The following is a 19,991-nucleotide window of genomic DNA, read 5'->3' on the forward strand; positions in this document are numbered from 1 at the left end:
GCTTTCTCCCAGCTTCAACCCCATCTTAACTAACATGCTGCCCGTAGCTGTAAGGGCTGCAAATCCCTCACCTATCCATCAACATATGCATTCTTTTATTTATCCGTTCATCCAATAGGAGTTTTTGTTAAGGCCTCAGTGTGTATATATGTGCATATTTATATATATATATGCATATTTGTGTATGTCTACATATGTGTATATTTACATGGGAGTGTTTATATGTATAACTGCCCTGTGTTTGTGAGGCCCATAAAGAAACAGAATTCCTGCTTGCTGTCTCAGACTGGTGACACCACTTAGTCCGTGTTTCTAACCCACATGCCTGCTCTGTATTCCAGTTCTGTTGTCCTTTTGGAGGCTGGCTCCATGTCTCTGTTCTTCTTGTGTCTCCAAACTTTATGTGTTCCCAGTGACTTGGCTTTCAAGTCTACGTCCCCTGCCCAACGTCTCTGCCCCATGACCCTTCTCTTCATGCCTCAACAAGATTAGAAGCCCGTTTCCATTCTTACGGCCAATGAGGAATTGGGCAGCCATGAAAAATAAATTACAAATATTTATGCATTTGCACAAAGAACTGTGCCACATGCTAGAAGTTTAGCTGTGTTCCCTGCCTTCAAGGGGCTCCAATCTAGGGGAGAATAAGACAGCAACCTAGCTATTGGGTGATGAGTGCATTAGAGAAGTACAACCAAGCTGCTGCTTGAGATGTGAGGTGGGGAGGTCATTGATAGCCTGGATGATCAAAGAAGCTTCCTGGAAAAGGAATTTGAGTTGGGCCTTAAAGAATGAGTAGGAATTCATCTTCGGGCATGATCAAGGTTTTGCCCTCACCTTTGCTCTCTCCATCTGACAGACAAACCCTTCATTAGTGTGGACTGGCTGAAGGGCCCAGTGATTGAGGCCACAGCAGGAGATGAGCTGGTGAAGCTTCCAGTGAAGGTGGCCGCATACCCTCCACCAGAGTTCCAATGGTAATCTCCTTCCCACCTCCAAAAGCATCCTTTGGGGGGCAGCTGGGTGGCTCAGTGGATAGAGAGCCAGGCCGAGAGACAGGAAGTCCTAGGTTCAAATCTGGCCTCAGACACTTCCCAGCTGGGTGACCCTGGGCAAGTCACTTAACCCCCATTGCCTAGCCTTTAGCACTCTTCTGCTTTGGAACTCATACACAATATTGATTCTAAGATGGAAGGTAAGGGTTAAAAAAAAAAAGCACCCTTTGGTTCCCCTTGGTCTCCCTCTCCTTAAACTAAGCTACACCATCACTTTTGGGGGGAATAATCTCACAGACAGCATTTCCTCTTTGAGAACTGAGATCAAGCAAATGGGTGAGAAGTCTTGCTCAATAGGTGTACAAGTTAATTCTAATTATACCTGGGTGGCAGCACCCAGGATAGAGTGGATTACTGACATACTAGCCCCATCATACCCCAACACTCTCAAATCCTAGTCTCTCATACCCCCTGTGAGGATGCCTTAGCTAAAATCAGTTAAGAGGGCCAAGCCTGCCCTGTGAAAGGTGATAGGATCCTTCCAGGTACTTTGTTTAAACTTCAGGAAGCTGCCACCAAATGATCCCAGTTTCTTAGAATATAGCTTGAAAGGGTAGTTTTTCTCTGGAAATGGATAACTGGAAAGTGATATAACTTGTGACCACTTAACCTGTGTTTTTCCTATAAATGTCTATTAGAAAATAGAATTAACCTCTACTTTCTTCTTATAAGCTAAATAATAGAATAAGGCATGGTGTTAAAAGAAATACAAGCACCTAAGGACAAATCTATAACCCGATCATTACTAAACTGTTACAAACTCCACTTTCGAACCATTTACTTTCTTCTGAAGAAGGATACCAGCTTTCCCCCTTCATTGCCTGCATCAGACTCTTTTTGGGTATCCTGGCTCTATCTAGCCCATCCTGTGCCTACCTGTTATTGAAAGATATGAATTATGCACCTGACATTTTTCCGTTGCTTTGTGAACACTATTTTCAGATCCTGACACACACTGAATATTTACAGAAAAGCCCTTCCAAAGCCATTCCTGTGTTCCACATAGCCTTTAACATGTTAGGTTTTACTGAATTGTCTGTGACATGAACACTTGGCCAAAAAGGCACATGGACCTATAAAAAGGCCCAAGTAATGAATGGACATCCTTTGCGTATAAAATACAAAACCATTTTCCTAATTAATTTTCAACTGGACCATAATTATAATACATTTAACACTCCTATGTTTTTGAAAAGAAACAAAAGCCAAGTCTTTTTGATGCAGCATTTCAATTCAGTGCTATAAGAATTTATTTTACCACAAGTTTTTGAAAAGCCTAGAGGCTCTTAAAAAGTGATAAATAAATTAGAATCCATTGCAATGTCTCTAAAGTCTTCTTGCTCTTCAGAGTTTCCAACAATATCTGTTGTGGAAAAGAGAATGAGACTTAGAGTTGAGGAAACACAAGTTCATATTCCAGATGACACTGTTGAGTGACCTTGGGCAAGTCACATCAACTCTCTCTGTTTTAATGTTTTCACCAGTAACATTAGGATAAATATTAATTAGTAGGTAGTTCAGCCTTCCCCAGTTAAAAATCCTCTAAAAATTTAACAAATTTTCTATCAAGTACTTGCTCTATACAAGCTTCCATGCTAAACTCCAGAAATACAAATATGAAAAAACTGTGATTTCCCCCCCCCCCCCAACACCGAGGGCCTTACAACCTAAATCCACCTGATACAATTGAGTGACAACAGCTGCTGTGGGTGGGTGGTTGCCTTCTGACTTCATGCACCAGACTGCCTGGGTGTCCTCATACTTCCTTCAAGGGATCCATGATCTCATTAATGTAGGCATTCCCTCTGTTAGTGCAAAAAGAGATCTACCCATACCTGCTCATCCTGCATGACTCCTGTTTATGCTGTCCTGGAGGTCCTTCATAGAGGATCTACTCAATGGGCTGGAAGCCTTCTTTCAGGGCATTTGACATTCCATGGGTTCCATTGCAGCAATTAAGCTTCACTCTCACAGTATAGTTGGGCCACCAGTGCCTTTACTGAAAATATCTTTCTTTGATCATATGCCTTTTACTACTTCTTGCACATGGGCCTTTATTGGAAATACATTGAAATCCACTTGCATCCACCTTGCATCTCTGGGAGACCACTAATGTTAAAAAGATGGGAGATTTATGTGGAGAGCAACTTGGGATAAATCAAAGCACTGAACAATTTCCCCAGTGCAATCCAGTCCCCTCTCTTTCTTCCAGTCAATTCTGTGCCCAAATCATTGGCCTTTTGCAGTAACTGAAGATATATGTACTGATATGCAGATTCAATGGACTGCCCTTCCAACTACATGTCAGAGTTTGGATAATGGATATTGTTACTCATTTGCCTTTTTTCTGTAGACCAAGAAGTCAGTGTACACTGCTTCCCAACTAAGAACTGCTTTTATATTAAATTTTATTTTAAAATATAAAGCCTCCTTAGATGGGGGACACTCAATAAGAGGCAGAGAGCTTGCTATGGCCCCCATGCCCAGTTTGATTACCCCTCTTATAGATTTATTTCTTCAAATAATCATGGATTCCATTACAGAAGCTCTTTTCTTTCATGTTCTGAAGCATGATGCAATTAGGATGTTGTTTGGAGGGTTTCATCATTTATGGGGAACCTCTTTTCAGTCTGGATTCTGAGAACTTCATCCATGACTGTGACAAACATATCATACATCTCTTTTTATATAGCTGTATTTGCTTGACCATGATCATTGGAAGACCATTGAATATATGTCACAATATGTCACAATAATACTATATGTCACTGCTTGTGTCACTGCATTTGTCAAGGATTTTTGTAGACTCAGAGCATGTATAAAAGATTCTTTGTTAGAAGATAGTCTTGAAAAGTTGTATTTTGCTCAACTAAGTCAAATTATTTTTTTAATTTGTGAAGAAAAGCACACAAAAAAGTCTTGTATTTTCTATACCTTTTGGACAACTATGGCTATTAAGCTGTGGTATGCTATAGAACAGTGATGGCAAACCTTTTAGAGACCAAGTGCTCAAACTGCACTCTCATGCCACATGTGAGCCACCCCCTTAACCCAGATAGGGGAGGGGAGGGAGGAAGCACTTCCATTGGGCTGCTAGGCAGAAGGGCAGGTCATGTGAGAAATGTCTTCAGGCGCAGTGGAGAAGGGGAGGAGAGCAGCCCCCTCCACCATGCATGCTGTAGGTTTGCCAACACAGCTATAGAGGATCACTCATGGAAGCTTGCTTTTACCTTTCTTTTGTTTTCATCAAGGATACCCTTAACATGTACATAGATCATTCTCACAAAGATTTTGTAAAGATGAGAGAGCAGACATGTGTTTCAGCTGTTATCAGCATCATCTTATCCATTATTTTTTCCCATGCTTTTGAGTACCTCTTCCCTCTTGAGATTTCTTGTAAAAGCAATTCCACAATGCTCTCAAGATTATGTTGTCCCCAGCAAGGATTTTCTTGGGGTTTTTAGGCTAATCCAGTCACTCTTACTCACTCCATCTTCCTAGGAGTCTTTTCCACTTTCTCAAGTAACACATTGCAGATTGACATATCAGAGTCCAAATAAGTTGATGCTATTGTCATTGATGATGAAAATGGATCATTATGGCAATGATAATATATCTGTTTCCTTCTCTTTGTTGCTCTCATGCCAGTTGCATCTTTGAATGAATGGCAAGGCAAAACGTCTAAAGGTAACTCATTTTACATAGGTTCAAAACATTTTAAAATGAGTAATTGGTTGATAACCTTGAGAAAAATTGGATTGTTTCCTTGGAATGATGTGACTCAGTTAGGTCATGCTTTCTTTATACTTGTTTTTGTTTTCAGTTTTTAATTTTTTTTAAATAGGCAAATTTACCTACAATCCTCCATAGTATAGGGTTGCACCGACTGCTGAATTTTATGACTAATTGTTAATAAGCAATCATTTCTTCTCTTTTAAGATAGAATCAACTTAGGGGCAAGCTGCCAGGTGGCTTAGTGCTTTGAGAGCCAGGACTAGAGACAGGAAGTCCTGAGTTCAAATCTGATCTCCTTACTTGTGTGACATTGGGCAAGCCACTTAACCCCCATTGCCTAGCCCTTACCACTCTTCCAACTTGGAACTACACAGTAATGATTCTAAGATGGAAGGTGAGGGTTTTTTTTTTTAAGATAGAATCAATTTTTTTTCATAATGGCACCTTTGGGCTCCCTCTTAGAAGAATAAAAAAGGATTTATGATCTATGGACATAAGATTTCTGAGTGTTCTACAAGCCTTTGCAGTCTTTTGTTTCTCCAACTAGAACTCCATTTTCTGACATTCTGTTTGCTGCCCTCACCTATGCCCTCTTTTGCATTGAAGTCACTGAAGATCAAACTATATGGTTGACTTCATCTGGAGCATCTTCATATGTGTCTAAGTTCTTCAGAGAATTTCCCTACTTTCTCATCCTTTGCACCAGATATTGGTGAATAAGCAATGATGCTCTTTGTGATGGTCTTTTTCTTATATTCATCATCAGTGTTTTAGGCAAGACCACGAGTGTCCTACGAATGTTTCTTATTGCCTTGGGTGCAAGACAAAACCAACCCCATCAACAATTTTGACTCTTCAAGAAGAGCACATGAGCCATCTTTTCATTTAGCTTCAACTTCCTTGTGTTCTGGTTCATTCACCAAAAGAACAGCAATATTGATCAAGTTCATTTCTTCCATTAGGAGGTCAGTGGTGTGTCTTTGGCCATGACAACCCATGATCCACATGGCTTTATTAAAGGGAATTTCCAGTGGACAGTTACTGCTGACAATTCCAACCTCTAAGTGCTCTCAGGTATAGGCTTCATCCCAACTTCCCCTTGATCAGAAGAGTCAGCCCAGTTCAAAATGTGGTACAGATCTGGCCTTGCTCTGTCTGAATTGTATCTTAGATCTCTGCTCAAACTATCAATCCATCCTTGTCCCCCTTCCTCCATTAGAATGTAAGTTCTTTGTCTTGCTTGTATTTGTTTTATACACTACTTAGCACAGAAGTTGGCATAGAGTGAAGACTTAGTGCTTTATTATGCCACAGCCAATCAAATTACCCAGCATTTATTAAGCACCTGCTATGCACCAGGCCCTGATAAGACTATTCCTGCCCTCAGGAAATTTCCATTCCCCTCTGATTACCTAATTGCTTGGGCAGCACTGGCCACCAGACTCCACGCCCCCCCCCCCCCCCCCCCAGGTTCTAGCATCCTTCTTCAGATTCCAAAGCAGTGATCTCACTGTAAAAAAAGAAAAACTCTTTCTGAATTTTCTGGCAGTTTAGTGTGGTCCATTCTCTGAGTGTTTCTTCCTGGTTTCCCTGATATCACTAAGCACAGAGAGAACTCTTCCTTAGCCTGACAGAGGCTAAGAACTACCATCAATTGCAGGTTTCATTTTTCCAGGCAATCAGCAAGTATTCTTTTTTACTGGTGAAGGGTTTGTTCTAGCAGGAGAATCCTCTCCATTTGGGTCAACCGGAATGAATGCAGTGCTTGACAAACATTTCAAATATCTCTAAGGGTCCTAGTAGGACTTTAGTTGAAACTTGAACTCAGATCCCCTGACCCCTAGTGCTCTTCTCACTGATGCATTAAAGTCAACTCCTATATGCAGGTCAAAACCTGATGTGTTCAGAATGAAAAAGAATAAGCATTTTTAAGAGCCTTCTATGAGCCAGGCCAACTTAGAGGCAGCTGCTAGGTAACTCAGTGGTTTAAGAGCCAGACCCAGTGAGGAAGTCCTGGGTTCAAATCTAGCCTCAGATATTTCCTAGCTATGTGACCCTGGGCAAGTCACTTAACCCCTATTGCCTAGCCCTTACAACACTCTTCTGCCTTGGAACAAATACACAGTATAGATTCTAAGATGGAAGGTGTAAGGGTTTAAAAAAAAAGAATCAGCTTTTTTATGATGATAACATGAATTCAATATGTCTAGCACCTTTAAACTCTCTCTTGGAAGAAAATAAAGGATTTATGGTATATTGATATAAAATTTCTAAGTATTTTGTAAGCCTTAGGAGTCTTTTTTCTTAAACTGGAACCCCATTTTCTGACATTCTACTTTACAAATAACTCATTTCAGTCTCACAATAACCCTGGAAGGTATATACTATTCGTGTCCCCATTTTACAGATGACGAAATTGAGACAGACAGATTAAGAGACTTGAGCTGAGTCACACAACCAGAAAGTGACTGAATTTGAATTCAGGACTTCCTGATTCTAGGCCTGGGGCTTTATTCACTGTGCCACCTAGTGGCCTCTGTTATGAAGATTGCCTTCCTTGCTTTTATGCCTCTACTTTTTTTTTAACCCTTATTTTCTGTCTTGGTATCAATTCTAAGATAAAAGAATGGCAAGAACCAGGCAATCACCGTTAAGTAATTTACCCAGGGTCTTCCAGCTAGGGTCTGAGGCCAGATTTGAACCAAGGTCCTCCCAACTCCATGTCTGGCATCCTATCTACTGTGCTACTAGCTATCCCTATACCTCTACCTTTGATTTGGGCCCATTACACTGGGTTTTCTTGAGTACCAAGGCCACCTCTAAGTGCCTGAGAAAATGGTATAAGGCTGAGGAGTCCCAGAGATCAGGAAATACAGTCATATGATTCACTGACAGTGTCATATCCTGGTTTGAGAGGATTAGGGAGCTGCATGTGCATATTTGAAGCAAGAGGTGACTGGGATTATTGATAGATAGATGCCACTTTGATGAGGCTCACCCAAATTCCTTCTGAAAAGCCCTAACACAACTACCTGTGTGGTTTTGGCCAACTGACATTACCTCTCTGGGCCTCTGTTTACTCATCTGTTCAAAGAGGGGGGTTAGATTAAATGACCTAAAAGGGCCTTTCCTTAGCTTCTCTCTCTCTCTCTCTCTCTCTCTCTCTCTCTCTCTCTCTCTCTCTCTCTCTCTCTCTCTCTCTCTCTCTCTCTCTCTCTCTCTCTCTCTCTTTCTCTCTCTCTCTCTCTCTCTCCCCCTCTCTCTCTCCCCCTTCAATGTGATCCTCTGGTTCCCCTCAGCCCAGTCTAGTACCATCCTCAGCATGACCCTTGCAGAAGCAAGGAGCGGGGAGGGGAAGACTCTAATACCAGCAGGTATAGGATCAAGCTCCCCTGTGCCTCCAGGTACAAGGATGGGAAGCCCGTCTCTGGGCGCCAGTCTCTACATGCAGTAGTAATCAAAGAGGTGACGGAGCAGAATGCGGGCACCTATACCCTGGCGCTATGGAACAGGCAGGCTGGCCTGAGACGTGAAATCAGCCTGGAGCTGGTAGTGAATGGTAAGTCTGAAGGTAGAAGGATTGAACCAGCCCAGCATGGGATAAAGTAGACTTGGGCAGGGGAATGGATGGTAGAAAGGGGAATATGGGACAGGGAGAGCCTGGGATGAGGACTTTGGGGGAAAATGAAGCCCAGGGAAGCAAGATCTAACAGGGCAATGGAAGGAAACATGGTATAAGAGGAGCTGAAGATGGCAGGAATAGAAGTCAGGATTTGGGGTGACATTTGCTGCGGAAACAATCTCAAAGGAGTATGAATCAGAGCTGGAGTCAGATTCTTCCCTCCCCAAACACACACACACACACACACACACACACACACACACACACACACACACAGAGGACTAAGTGGGCCCTGAGATGGCACCTGCCTGGCTTTTAGGAGTCCTCAGACCAGCCAACCCCTCCATGACAGGGGAAGTTATAGGGGAAAGAATGAAGATAAGCAGAGGAAGGGAGGTAGCCCAAGCCACTTGGGTTGGCCTGTAGCTGTCCATGACACCTGCATCCATGTCTCTATTCTTTTGTTCACAGTCCCTCCCCACATCCTTGAGAAGGAGGCATCTTCACCCAGCATCTACTCCCGCCACAGTCGCCAGGCCCTCACCTGTACTGTGTATGGGGCACCACCACCCGATGTCATCCAGTGGCAGTGGAGGCCCTGGACTCCCTGCAAGATGTTCTCCAGACGCAGCCTGTGGGTGTTACCTCCTAGAGCTTGATTTTAGCCACTATCACATTCTTAACTCTGACCCTGACCTCAGTCTGTACCTAACTCTGTTCCTAACATGAACCCCAACTAACTGTACCTCTTGGTGATCAGAAGACTTTGTGGAGGAAGGTCTTGAGTTGGGCCTCAAAGAGTGGACAGGATTTAAGAAGAGGAAGAGGAAGATGAGATGGGAGGTCATTTGAGGGATATAATCATTAAAGCATGAGGCATGTTTGGAGGACAGTGAGACCAAGCTAGAGGATAAGGACATGAAACTGAGTGCTGAGAGATGTGGTTGAAGAGATAGGTTGGAGGATCTTAAGCATTTGAGCTTCATTCAGCAGGCAAAAGAGAGCCACTGGAACTTTTGGAGAGGGAGGGAGGAAGGGAGAAGAGAGAGGGAGAGAGAAAGAAAGAGGGGGGGAGAAAAAGAGGGAGAGAGGAGAGAGAGAGACAGAGAACAGAGGAGGGAGAGGGAAGGTAAGAGAGAGTAAGAGAGAGAAGGAAGGAGGGAGAAAGAGAGAGTGAGGAGAGGGAGAGAGAGAGAGAGAGAGAGAGAGAGAGAGAGACAGAGAGACAGAGAGACAGAGAGAGAGACAGAGAGAGAGAGAGAGACAGAGAGAGAGAAAGAGAGAGAGAGACAAAGAGAGACAGAGAGACAGAGAGAGAGAGAGAGAGAGAGAGAGAGAGAGAGAGAGAGAGAGAGAGAGAGAGAGAGAGAGAAGGAAGGAGGGAGAAAGAGAGAGTGAGGAGAGGGAGAGGGAGAATGGAGACAGTGGGAAAAGTGTTAAAGTAGTCTGATAATCTTGGTCCTCAGTGGTTATTCAGGGCAACTGAAGAGAGAAGGTTAAATGCATCTAGCAGTCTGGGGAGTAGGAAACTGAAGGGGTAATGAGGATCAGTGTTATGTCCAAGGCCAATGACTTCTGACTTTGGGATGCTCCTGACTGATTTCCCTCCTGTTGTTTATGCTGATCTTTGGACTGTCTCTCCCCAACCAGGACCCCTCTCTACCCCCCTGTTGTGCCTGATTGCCCTTGTGGCTATCATGGGCAAACCCTTCCATGGTCTGAGCACACCCAAGCTTCTATCCAAGGGGACAGACTCTACCACTTGCCAAGAAACCCCAATTTGAGCCATGGGATAAAAGCTCTAGCATTAGAAGGCATTTTTGAAATCTAGTCCCAACCATTTGATTTTACAGGTAAAGAAATTAAAGCCCAAAAAGATTAGCTGATTTGTGCAAGGGCATTAATATACTAAATAAAAAATCTGGATTGGAATCCAGCTCCTATTATGCCAAGTACCCTATATCATACTTTCTTCTAACATCTGCCCCAAATGCTTAGGAAAGGAAGGGAGGGATAAGCAAAGGGCCAAACTGCCTGGGATTAAGTTCCTAATGAGGCCTCAGTGGTCCGTTTCCTCAGCTGTTCTCAGCACCTTCCCAAGAGCCCAAGCTCCCACCCACAAGAGCTCCAAGAAGAGCCCTCCTCTCACAAGCCCCAGTTTGTATGCCTGGCAGTTCATCACCACCACAACTAAACAACTGTTAGTAGTTCTGCTGCTCTGATCTCCATGCCTCCCTCACTTCCACTCAATTCAGTTATCCTCATTAAAAAAGATCTCCTCCCCAGAGCTGGACCAGGCCAAGCTGAGAGGAGCACAGCCATCCCCTGGCTTGGAGGAGCTCACAATCTTGGAGAGAGAGGGACGGAAATGGAGGGGAAAGTACAGGGACAGAGAAAAAGGGCCTGCCTGCAAGGAGCTCACAGAATAGAGGAGACTAAGAATGAGCCAAGTCCTGCCCTCTAGAGACTTATAGTCTGGGGGAAACAGAAGGAATAGGACCTGACTGAGCCTTGGATTTGGATAGGTGAAGACATGACATTTCAGTCCAGGGAGCCTCATGAGCAAAGCTATAGAGGAGGCAATGAACCTCAAGTGTATGGGGAAAGAGGAGGGGACATCAGTGAGCCTTGTTTGGAGGGAAGATATCGAGCCTAGTAGGGAAGATGATTAGAAACAAGCCTAGCTAAGAATAGAGGGTGTTGGTAAAGTTTACTGGGGCCAAACTGTAGATAGTCTTATATACCAAGATTTGGGATTTCTTTAAATAATGGGAATTATTTTAATTTTAATTAATTAGGGGGCAGCTGGGTGGCTCAGCAGATTGAGAGTCAGGCCTGGAGATGGAAGATCCTGGGTTCAAATCTAGTCTCAGACCCTTCCCAGCTGTGTGGCCCTGGGCAAGTCACTTAACCCCCATTGCCTAGTCCTTACAATTTTTCTTCCTTGGAACTAATACGCAGTATTGATTCTAAGATTAAAGGTAAGGGTTAAACAAAAATTAATTTAAATAATGGGAAATATTATGAGGTCCAGATCAAGGAAGTGCGTACTTCTTATTGGAATCATTACCTATTGGCTCTGCAAAGTGGGTTTAAGCAACAGGGTAATGGGAGAATGAATCTGAATGTACATAGGACTGATTATTCATATGTGGGAAACCTTACCTTGAGAATAAAGGGAAATCAGACTGCTCTCCCTCTCATTGCCCCTCTTCCCACACACTCAAGACCACCATAAACCATCTGGGCTCTAGCCTTCAAGGAGGACAAAGGGAAGCCCACCTGACCCTCTTCTCCTTTCCTCAGAGGGGAGGGACAACCCTGAACACTGATTTCTCCCTGTTCTTTCTTGCGGAAGCACAGGAGGCAGCCAGCAGGAGGGCGGCACCAGCGGGATCGAATGCCCCAGTGTGTGGACTGGAGGGAAGTCTCAGCCCAGGATGCTGTGAACCCCATCGAGAGCCTGGATACATGGACTGAATCGGTGGAAGGCAAAAACAAGGTGAGGGCCAAGTCCAGGGCTGGGATCAATCATTTATCAAGCATTTATTTATTAAGTACCTGATGTATTCCAGGAACTATGGTAGGAGCTGAAGATAAAAAGCCAAGAGTAAGGAGAAGGGAACAGGTGGGTGGCTTGGTGAATAGAGAGCCAAGACTGAAGATGGAAGGTTCTGGGTTCAAATTTGCACTCAGACACTTCCTACCTGTGTGACCCTGGGCAAGTCATTTAACCCCCATTGCCTACCCTTGCCCTTCTGTCTTCGAATTGATACTAGGACACTATCCACATCCAGAGGAAGAACTGTGGGAGCAGAAACACAGAAGCACAACTGCTTGATCTTGTGGGTCGATGGGGATATGATTGGGGTTATAAACCCTAAACGATCCCCTAGTGCAATTATCAGTAATATAGAAATAGGTCTTGACCAATGACACATGTAAAACCCAGTGGAATTGCACATTGGCTATGGGAGGGGACGCTTGGAGGAAGGGAGGGAAAGAACATGAATCATGTAACCATGGAAAAATATTCTAAATTAATTAATTAAAAATTTTCAATTCAAAAAAATTAAATTTTAAAAATTGATACTAGGATAGAAGGTAAGGGTCTAAAAAATCACACACTTTTGGAGGCCTCACATTCCCCATAGGCAAAGTGCCAATAATAAAATAATAACTCACTTTTACATAATATTTTATGTTTTTCTGAGCACTTTCCTTACAATAGTCCTTTGAGGTGGTTTAGCTGTAGTAGAGTCAGAAGCGATCTTAGGGGTCCATTAGTTTAATTCCCTCATTTCACAGAGAAGGAAATTGAAGTCTGGAGGGGTTAAGTGACTTGCCCAGGGTCATGAAGCTAGTAAAAAGCAGACTTCCGAGTCTAATGCTCTATCCACTATACCTTTCTAGTTCCTCTGCTTTCTCATTCAACTTTAATTCCCAACCACATACTCCTCCATCTCAGGGAAAACACTGGCTCTTCCTGGGAGGAAAGTCAAAGAAAGCATCGTCTTATTCCCTCTCATCTCCCGGCTTCCGTGTGCTTGTGCATGTTGCCGGGGTCTGCAGGGGAGGGCAGCCGGCTCCCCACGTTAGGGATGGAGCTCTGCGCAGGGAAGCACTGCCCAGTGGTCAGAATCAGCCATGCTCATTTCAGGTTAGACATCTCCTGATTTAAAATTAGAAGAGATCCCAAACTCCCTCCTGACGCAGACGGGGAAACTGGAGTTTACATCACTTCTCCACAGTCATACACTAGAAAGAAGCAGAGGCCCTTTGACTCTGGCTCTGAGGCTTTGGCCACTTCATCCCCAAGAAGCTTCTGCTCTACCTCAGGTCCATCTTCCTAGGACAAGGGGAGGGAATATTAAACATTGACAGCTTCCGCTCATAAATTATCCAAGACTTTGAGGGAGGCCCCGGGGTTGCCCTTCAGATGAGGAAGGGGAGAGGTGCCTGGGTTGTGCCAGCGATTTGGTTTCCTTCCCTAACTGTGGCTGGAGAGGATGGCCCCCACCTCCCATTCCTCTCGTCTGCCCTCTCTGTCTACTCCGTGCCCCCAAATGGGACTTGTGCCCAGAGCCCGGGGGGAGGAGGGAATGGAGGCCCAGAGCAACAAAGGACTCCCATTTCCTCAAGTCACTTCCTGTTTTCCTACACACCTCCAAAGATGCTTCCTGTTCAAAGGCCCAGCGGGAAGCGGCCTCAGGGCCGGGAGGGGGCAGGGAAGGGACCAGGAGGGAAAGGGAAGGGATGGAGCCCGCAGGGAGAGAGCGCCCACTCCTCTGGCCATGGGTCAGGTCGAGAACTGCAGCAGCAGCAGCCTCAGCTTGGCCTGGACGCCTTGGATGGCATCTCTCGCTCCTTCTGTTCCTGCTTTTTGGTTGCCTGTATTTTCCCATCTTCACTTCACCTGACCCTCCCATCCCATCTCCCATCAAGACTAAAGCATGCCAGGGACATCTAACCCGGCATGAGAGCTAGGCAAGAACAAGTCAGTTTATTAAGCATTTGCTATATGCTGGGCACCCTGCCAAATATTGGGAATAGGGTGAAAAGCAAAAAAAAAAAAAAATCCCTCCCCTCGAGGAGCAGGTGTTCTCAGAGGGGACAGACATCTGGTCAGGGACTTAGTGTGGTGCCGGAGAAAACCAAAAGACTTAACTTCTAATATCCCTTCTGATGCTTGCTACCTCTGACTGGAGGCAATTCTCTGGCCTTCAGTCTTCTCATCAATAAAATGAGGGCAAAGGGAGAAGTAGACCTTGATGTCCCTCAGTTTCTCCATCTGCAAAATGGTGGTAGGATTTGGGAGGGGGAAGGGGGTAGGGCCTAGGTGATTGCTGAGATTCCCTCTAGCTCTCCATCTGTAATCCTGTGATTCAATCAGAGGCAGGACTTTCAGATGCCACAATATTCCTGGAACTGTTCAAGAATACTCTGTTTGGGGCAGCTAGGTGACTCAGTGGATAGAGAGCCAGGTCTAGAGACCTCAATTAAAATCTGGCCATTTCCCAGCTGGATGACCCATGGGCAAGTCAATTAACTTTAATTGCCTAGAGCTTACCACTCTTCTACTTTAGAATAGTTATTTATTATCCATTAAAAATAGTCTAATAATTCAAAAGACCATTCCCAAACATCTTATTATCCATTAAAAATAGTCTAATAATTCAAAAGACCATTCCCAAACATCTTATTATCCACTTAAAAAAGTCTAATAATTCAAAAGACCATTCCCAAACATCTGCATGAACTGATGCAGAATGAGGTGAGCAGAACCAGGAGAACATTGCACATAGTAACAGCAATATTGTCTGATGATCAACTGTGAATGTATTAAGCTATTCTCAGCAATGCCATGATCTGGGATGATCCTGAAAGACTCAAAATGGGGAATACTCTCCACCTCCAGAGAAAGAACTGTTAGAGTCATCTTTCACATCAGTGTATTTAGGGTTTTGTTTATAAGTTTTGGTTTTATATGAATATGCTCTTACAACAATAACCAATGTGGAAATGTGTTTTGCATGATAATGAAAATAATTTTTTAAAGACCATTCCCATAAGCACCAAAGTAGGAACTGAGGACCTCAGTATACAAGGTTTTCCTTTAAGGGTTTTCCCCCTAGTTTGGGAATCTAAGCCCTGGATTCTAATCTCATCACCGTACCTGGTTCACTCTGAGATCTCTATGACCTTGACGATCAACCTGACAAACAGCAAGAATTTATTTTTAAATATATACTACGTATTCCTGACTTCTTTATCTAATTAATATTTTCCAACTAACATTTGTTTTCTCCCTTTTCTCACCTTCCCCCCACACCCCTGAGGAAAAAAATCAAGAAAAACAAAACCCTTATAACAAATATATATAGTCAATCCATGCTACTTCCTGTATTAGCCATGTCCAAAAATGTATGCCCTATTCTGCGTTGTGAATCTATCACTGGGGGAAGGCAGTAAGTAGGTAACATTTCATCAAGGGTCCTCTGGAATTGTGGTCAGGGTGTTGATCAGAATTCTTAAATCTTCCAAAGTCATTTGTCTTTACAATGTTGTTTGAATTATGTAAATTGTTCTCCTGTTTCTGATCATTTCACTCTTTCAGTTTATACAAATCTTCCTAGGCTTCTCTTATCATTTTTAATAGCTTTCCATTTCTATTAATATCATAATAGTACTTTAAGGTTTACAAAGCACTTTACGTATCTTCTGATTTGATTGATACAATCACCCTGCAAGGGAGTCATTGTTATTATTCCCACTTTATAGATAAAGACACTAAAGCACATAGGGGTTAAAGTGCCTTCTTTTCCAGGGTCCCACAGCTACGAAGTACCTGAGGCAGGATTTGAACTCAGATCTTGACTCCAAAGCCAACACTATCCACTTTGCCCATGTAGCTGCCTCTGGTTCCTTTAAGGAAGTAAAACGGAGGGCAGCTACGTGGATAAATGGATAGAGCACCAGACCTGATGATAATCTAGCATCAGATACTTCCTAGCTGTGTGAACCTGGGCAAGTCACTTAACCCCATTTGCCTAGCCCTTACCAATCTTCTATCTTGAAATCAAAACACAGTATCAAGGCTAAAGAAGAAAGTAAGGGTTTAAAGGAAGTAAAACAGATGGGTGTCATCCCATGAGGAGAGACACCAAGGACCAGGACTCCCAGGAAATGTTTCCTGCTTCCACTCTATGCCCCCCAAGAGCTTCAGTTACTTCCTGCTCCAGACTGTCTCTCCATCACTCAAGGAGGTGCAAGCCATCATGGGGGGAAGGGGCATTGGTTGGGCCAAGAACTCTCAACAGTATGTTCCCTCCCACTCTAGACTGTGAGCAAGCTGGTGATTCAGGAGGCCAATGTCTCGGTCATGTACAAGTGTGTCACCTTCAACAAAGTGGGGCAGGACGAGAGGCTCATCTACTTCTACGTGACTAGTGAGTTGGGGAGGGGTCTGGTCCAGAGATGGGAGGCCTGTGCAAAGGCACGGAAATGGTTGGAAGCGGCAGTGGGGGAAATGGCTAATAGGTCAGTCTGACTGAAGTGTAAAGTATCTGAAGGGAAGTGAAATGAAATGACCAGAGAGGCAAAAGGGAGCCAGGTTGGAGATGACTTTCAAAGCCAGGCTGAGGATTTTGTGTTTTACCAGGAAAGCTATAGGGAGCCATTGATTTTGAGTAGGCAAGTAATGGCCAGATTTCTGTTTTAGGAATGTCAATTTGCAGGCTGATTTAGAGAGGGAGGACACTAGCAGGAAGGAGACCAATTGGAAATTAGTGCAATAGTCTAGGCAAGAGGTGCCGAGGGTCTGAGCTAGGGTAGAGGTTGTGTGGCTGACTGTAGAGAAAAGAATGGGTCCATGAGATGTTGTGGAGATAGAAGCAACAAGTTGGAAGCTGATTGGATGGGGTGAGGGTGGTGAAGGATAAGGGAGAGGCAAGAGTCAAGGATGACTCTTAAGATTGAAAACCTGGTGGAGGGTTGGTAAAGTCCTCAACCAAAACAGGGAAGTTTGGAAGAAGAATGGATTTGAGGGAAAATATAATCTCTTATTTTTAGACATGTTCTGTTGAGTTGCCTATAGGACCTCAGGAGCAATGCCAGAAGGCAGATGATGACGTTGAATTAGAGCAAGAGTTTATGTCTATGACTTGGAAGATCTAGGCTCCAGCCTCTCATCAATTACTACCCCCATCTATGCGACTTTGAGCAAGTTAGTTCTCTGGGCCTCAGTTTCCTCCCTTTCAAAGAGGAAGGGGGGGGGGGGAAATAGACTAAATCAGAGGTGTCAGATTGAGGCCCAGAAGTCCCAAGTAAGGTCCAAACCAGATTAAACTGTAACTGGGAAATGTTTGACAAAACAAATATAAATTATAATTCAATATAGATTATTTTGATTTCTGGGTTTCTAAATCAATATGCTACCCACAGGAATCCTGTTTGAGTTTGTGTGCACTGGACTAAATTATTTCCAAGACCTCTAATTCTATGAGAATGCTTAAATCAGGGAGACCTAAGGACTAGAGATGAAGATGGAAGGTGATCCTTGAGGCTGTGAGAGGGAATGAGGTTGCTATGGCAAAAAACAGAGAAAAGGAGAGAGAAATAGAAAGAGAGAAGAGGGCTATGGCCAGGATCTTGGGAGAGCCTGTGTTTAGATTGGGGGTGAGTAAAACCATCCTAAGAGGGAGATGGAGATGATCAGAGATCCATGCCATCAAAGCCAAGGAGGAAGAAGGCTTTATGAAGAAGAAAATGGTCAGTACCAGTGAAATGGTACAGAGAGGTGGAGGAAATGAAGGACTAAGAAAAGGCCTTGACTTGGGTAATGTAGGCTGGGAGGCTTCGGGACAGTGGTGGGGAGGACAGGCTCCCTGGCCCCTAGAGCCCACAAGTTCTTCCTTACAGCTATCCCGGATGGCTTCACCATTGAGTCTGAGCCATCTGAGGAGCCCGTGGAAGGCCAGGACCTGACCCTCAGCTGTAAGGCGGACAACTACACTTATGAGAATCTTCAGTGGTACCGCTTGAACCTGTCCACACTGCATGATGCTCAGGGGAACCCGCTTCTGCTTGACTGCAAAAACGTGCACCTGTACGCCACCCGGCTGGAGGGCCAACTGAGCTCCACACCAGGCTCGCGCCATGCCACGCTGCGCCTGGCCCTGCCCCGCATCGCCCCTGATGAGGAGGGCGATTATGTGTGTGAAGTGCAAGACCGGCGCAGCCACGAGAAGCACTGCCACAAGAAATACATCTCCGTGCAGGGTGAGGGGCCCCAGAGATGCTGGAGGCAGGTGGGGGAGAGGAAGGGAAGGAAGGATACGGGACCATGAAGGGCTGCAGAATAGATGGAATGTGGCTGCAGGCTTAGCCCATGGGAAGGGGGTGGGTTAGGAGGGGAGAGCCAGAGCCTCATAAACTCCCTGTAGGGGTCCGTTTCGCTGCCCCCACCTTGTCCAACACACACAGATGCTGCCACAAATTCAAAAGGCATTTAATTAAATTCAAATCAGAAATTATTTAATAATAGCTAATAAAAGCCAATGTATATAGTCCTTTCAAGTTTGCAAATGTCTTTATATATGTTAAATCATTTTATCTTCTCAACAACCCAGGGAGAGAGGTTAAATGACTCACTCAGGGTCATATAGCTAATATCTATGGTTTCCAACTGAGATCTTCCTGGTGTCAGATCCAATGATCTGTCCACTAGGCCACCTAGCCACTTTATGAAGCACTTCCTATGTGTCAGGTGGGGGCAGCTAGGTGGTACAGTGGATAGAGTGCTGGGCCTGGAGTCAGGAACACTCTTCTTCCTGAGGCCAAATCTGGGCTCAGACACTAGCTGTGTGACCTTGGGCAAGTCACTTAACCTTGTTTGCCTCAGTTCCTCTTCTGTGAAATGGGGACACACCAAAGAAGGAAATGGAAAGCCACTCCAGTGTCTTTGCCAAGAAAACAGAAGGACACTAGCCAAGGGGTCACTTAGAGTAACGTGGCTGAACAATTGAAAAATAGCATGTACCTGGCACTGTGCTAGGTGCTGGAGATACAAAAACAGAAATAAAGCAGCCCCTGCCCTTGGAGAGCTTATTTTGTGTTGGAAAGAAAAGATACACGCGCACACACACACACACACACACACACACACACACACACTGCCCTCCTCTCTTCTCTCTGCCCACCCCTTCACCCCCAATCAAACCAGGAGAGAAAGGCCCTCCTGCCCCATTCTGGGAGCTCTACCTCCTCAGCTGTCAGCTGGTGGGGTGGCCCCTGGAGCTAAACCCACGCATTGCCCTCCCCCCCAGCTCTGGAGGTGCCCCAGCTCACACAGAACCTGACTGACCTCTCAGTGAACATCAGCGATTCCATCGAGATGCGATGTCGGGTGGCCGGGGCCCACGTGCCAGATATCGTCTGGTACAAAGATGAGAGGCCTCTGGAGGAGGAGTCAGGTACGGAGGGCCGTGGGAGTGGGGAGGCCCAAAGGAAAGCCCCTGCCAGGGGAACATGATCCACAGCCCTGGCTCACCCCCTCTGTTTGCCCCCCCCCTTGGTTCCCGATTGTTTCTGACTCTGGGAGGGCCCCTTCCGCTCTCATGGCCTCTCCTCGTAGGGCCTCCAAGCCCCCTTCCCATTAAGTCCAATTGTAGACCACAGGCATTCCCTTTCCTTCTTGGCTCAGTTCGGACAAGTTTGGACTCCTTCAAAGGGAGCTTTACTAAGAAGCCAAGGGAAAGGAAGCAAAGTGTTGCCACCAGGGTGGGGAAAAGGAGACCCTTTAAAGGGTCTCTGCCCCTCACACTCGAGCCAAACGAGTGACTTCTTTTGGCTGGACAGCAGGGGGGAGGAAAGGAACAGGTAACCGTATTCTTTCAGATCTCTCCAAGGCAAGTCTGCTCTGAACTTTGCAGGGTCCTAGGCTAGATACAGAGAAACAAAGAGGGATGTATTTTATCCAGCACTATCAGGGACATCCTGTTTTTTATGAGCAAATATTAGTGTGTGTTATCTTTCAGCACTTAAACTTTAATTTTAACTACTGTTGATAGAATCTGTCTAAA

At 44.8% G+C, this 19,991-nt stretch overlaps 1 protein-coding gene across 2 annotated transcripts in view; it reads left to right on the plus strand.

The window, feature by feature from the left end:
- FLT4 (fms related receptor tyrosine kinase 4) overlaps positions 1-19,991 on the plus strand; it is a 111,030-nt gene that overhangs the window by 61,862 nt on the left and 29,177 nt on the right. For both annotated transcript variants that reach the window (XM_056811722.1, XM_056811723.1), the window contains 7 exons: positions 857-974; positions 8,192-8,346; positions 8,881-9,043; positions 11,773-11,911; positions 16,250-16,358; positions 17,830-18,189; positions 19,236-19,382. In XM_056811722.1, the coding sequence (XP_056667700.1) occupies positions 857-974; positions 8,192-8,346; positions 8,881-9,043; positions 11,773-11,911; positions 16,250-16,358; positions 17,830-18,189; positions 19,236-19,382 (1,191 nt within the window). The remainder of the gene's footprint in view (positions 1-856; positions 975-8,191; positions 8,347-8,880; positions 9,044-11,772; positions 11,912-16,249; positions 16,359-17,829; positions 18,190-19,235; positions 19,383-19,991) is intronic.

The sequence above is a fragment of the Monodelphis domestica genome, chromosome 1 (genome assembly GCF_027887165.1).
Source record: "Monodelphis domestica isolate mMonDom1 chromosome 1, mMonDom1.pri, whole genome shotgun sequence".
In the NCBI taxonomy this organism is placed as follows: Eukaryota; Metazoa; Chordata; class Mammalia; order Didelphimorphia; family Didelphidae; genus Monodelphis; species Monodelphis domestica.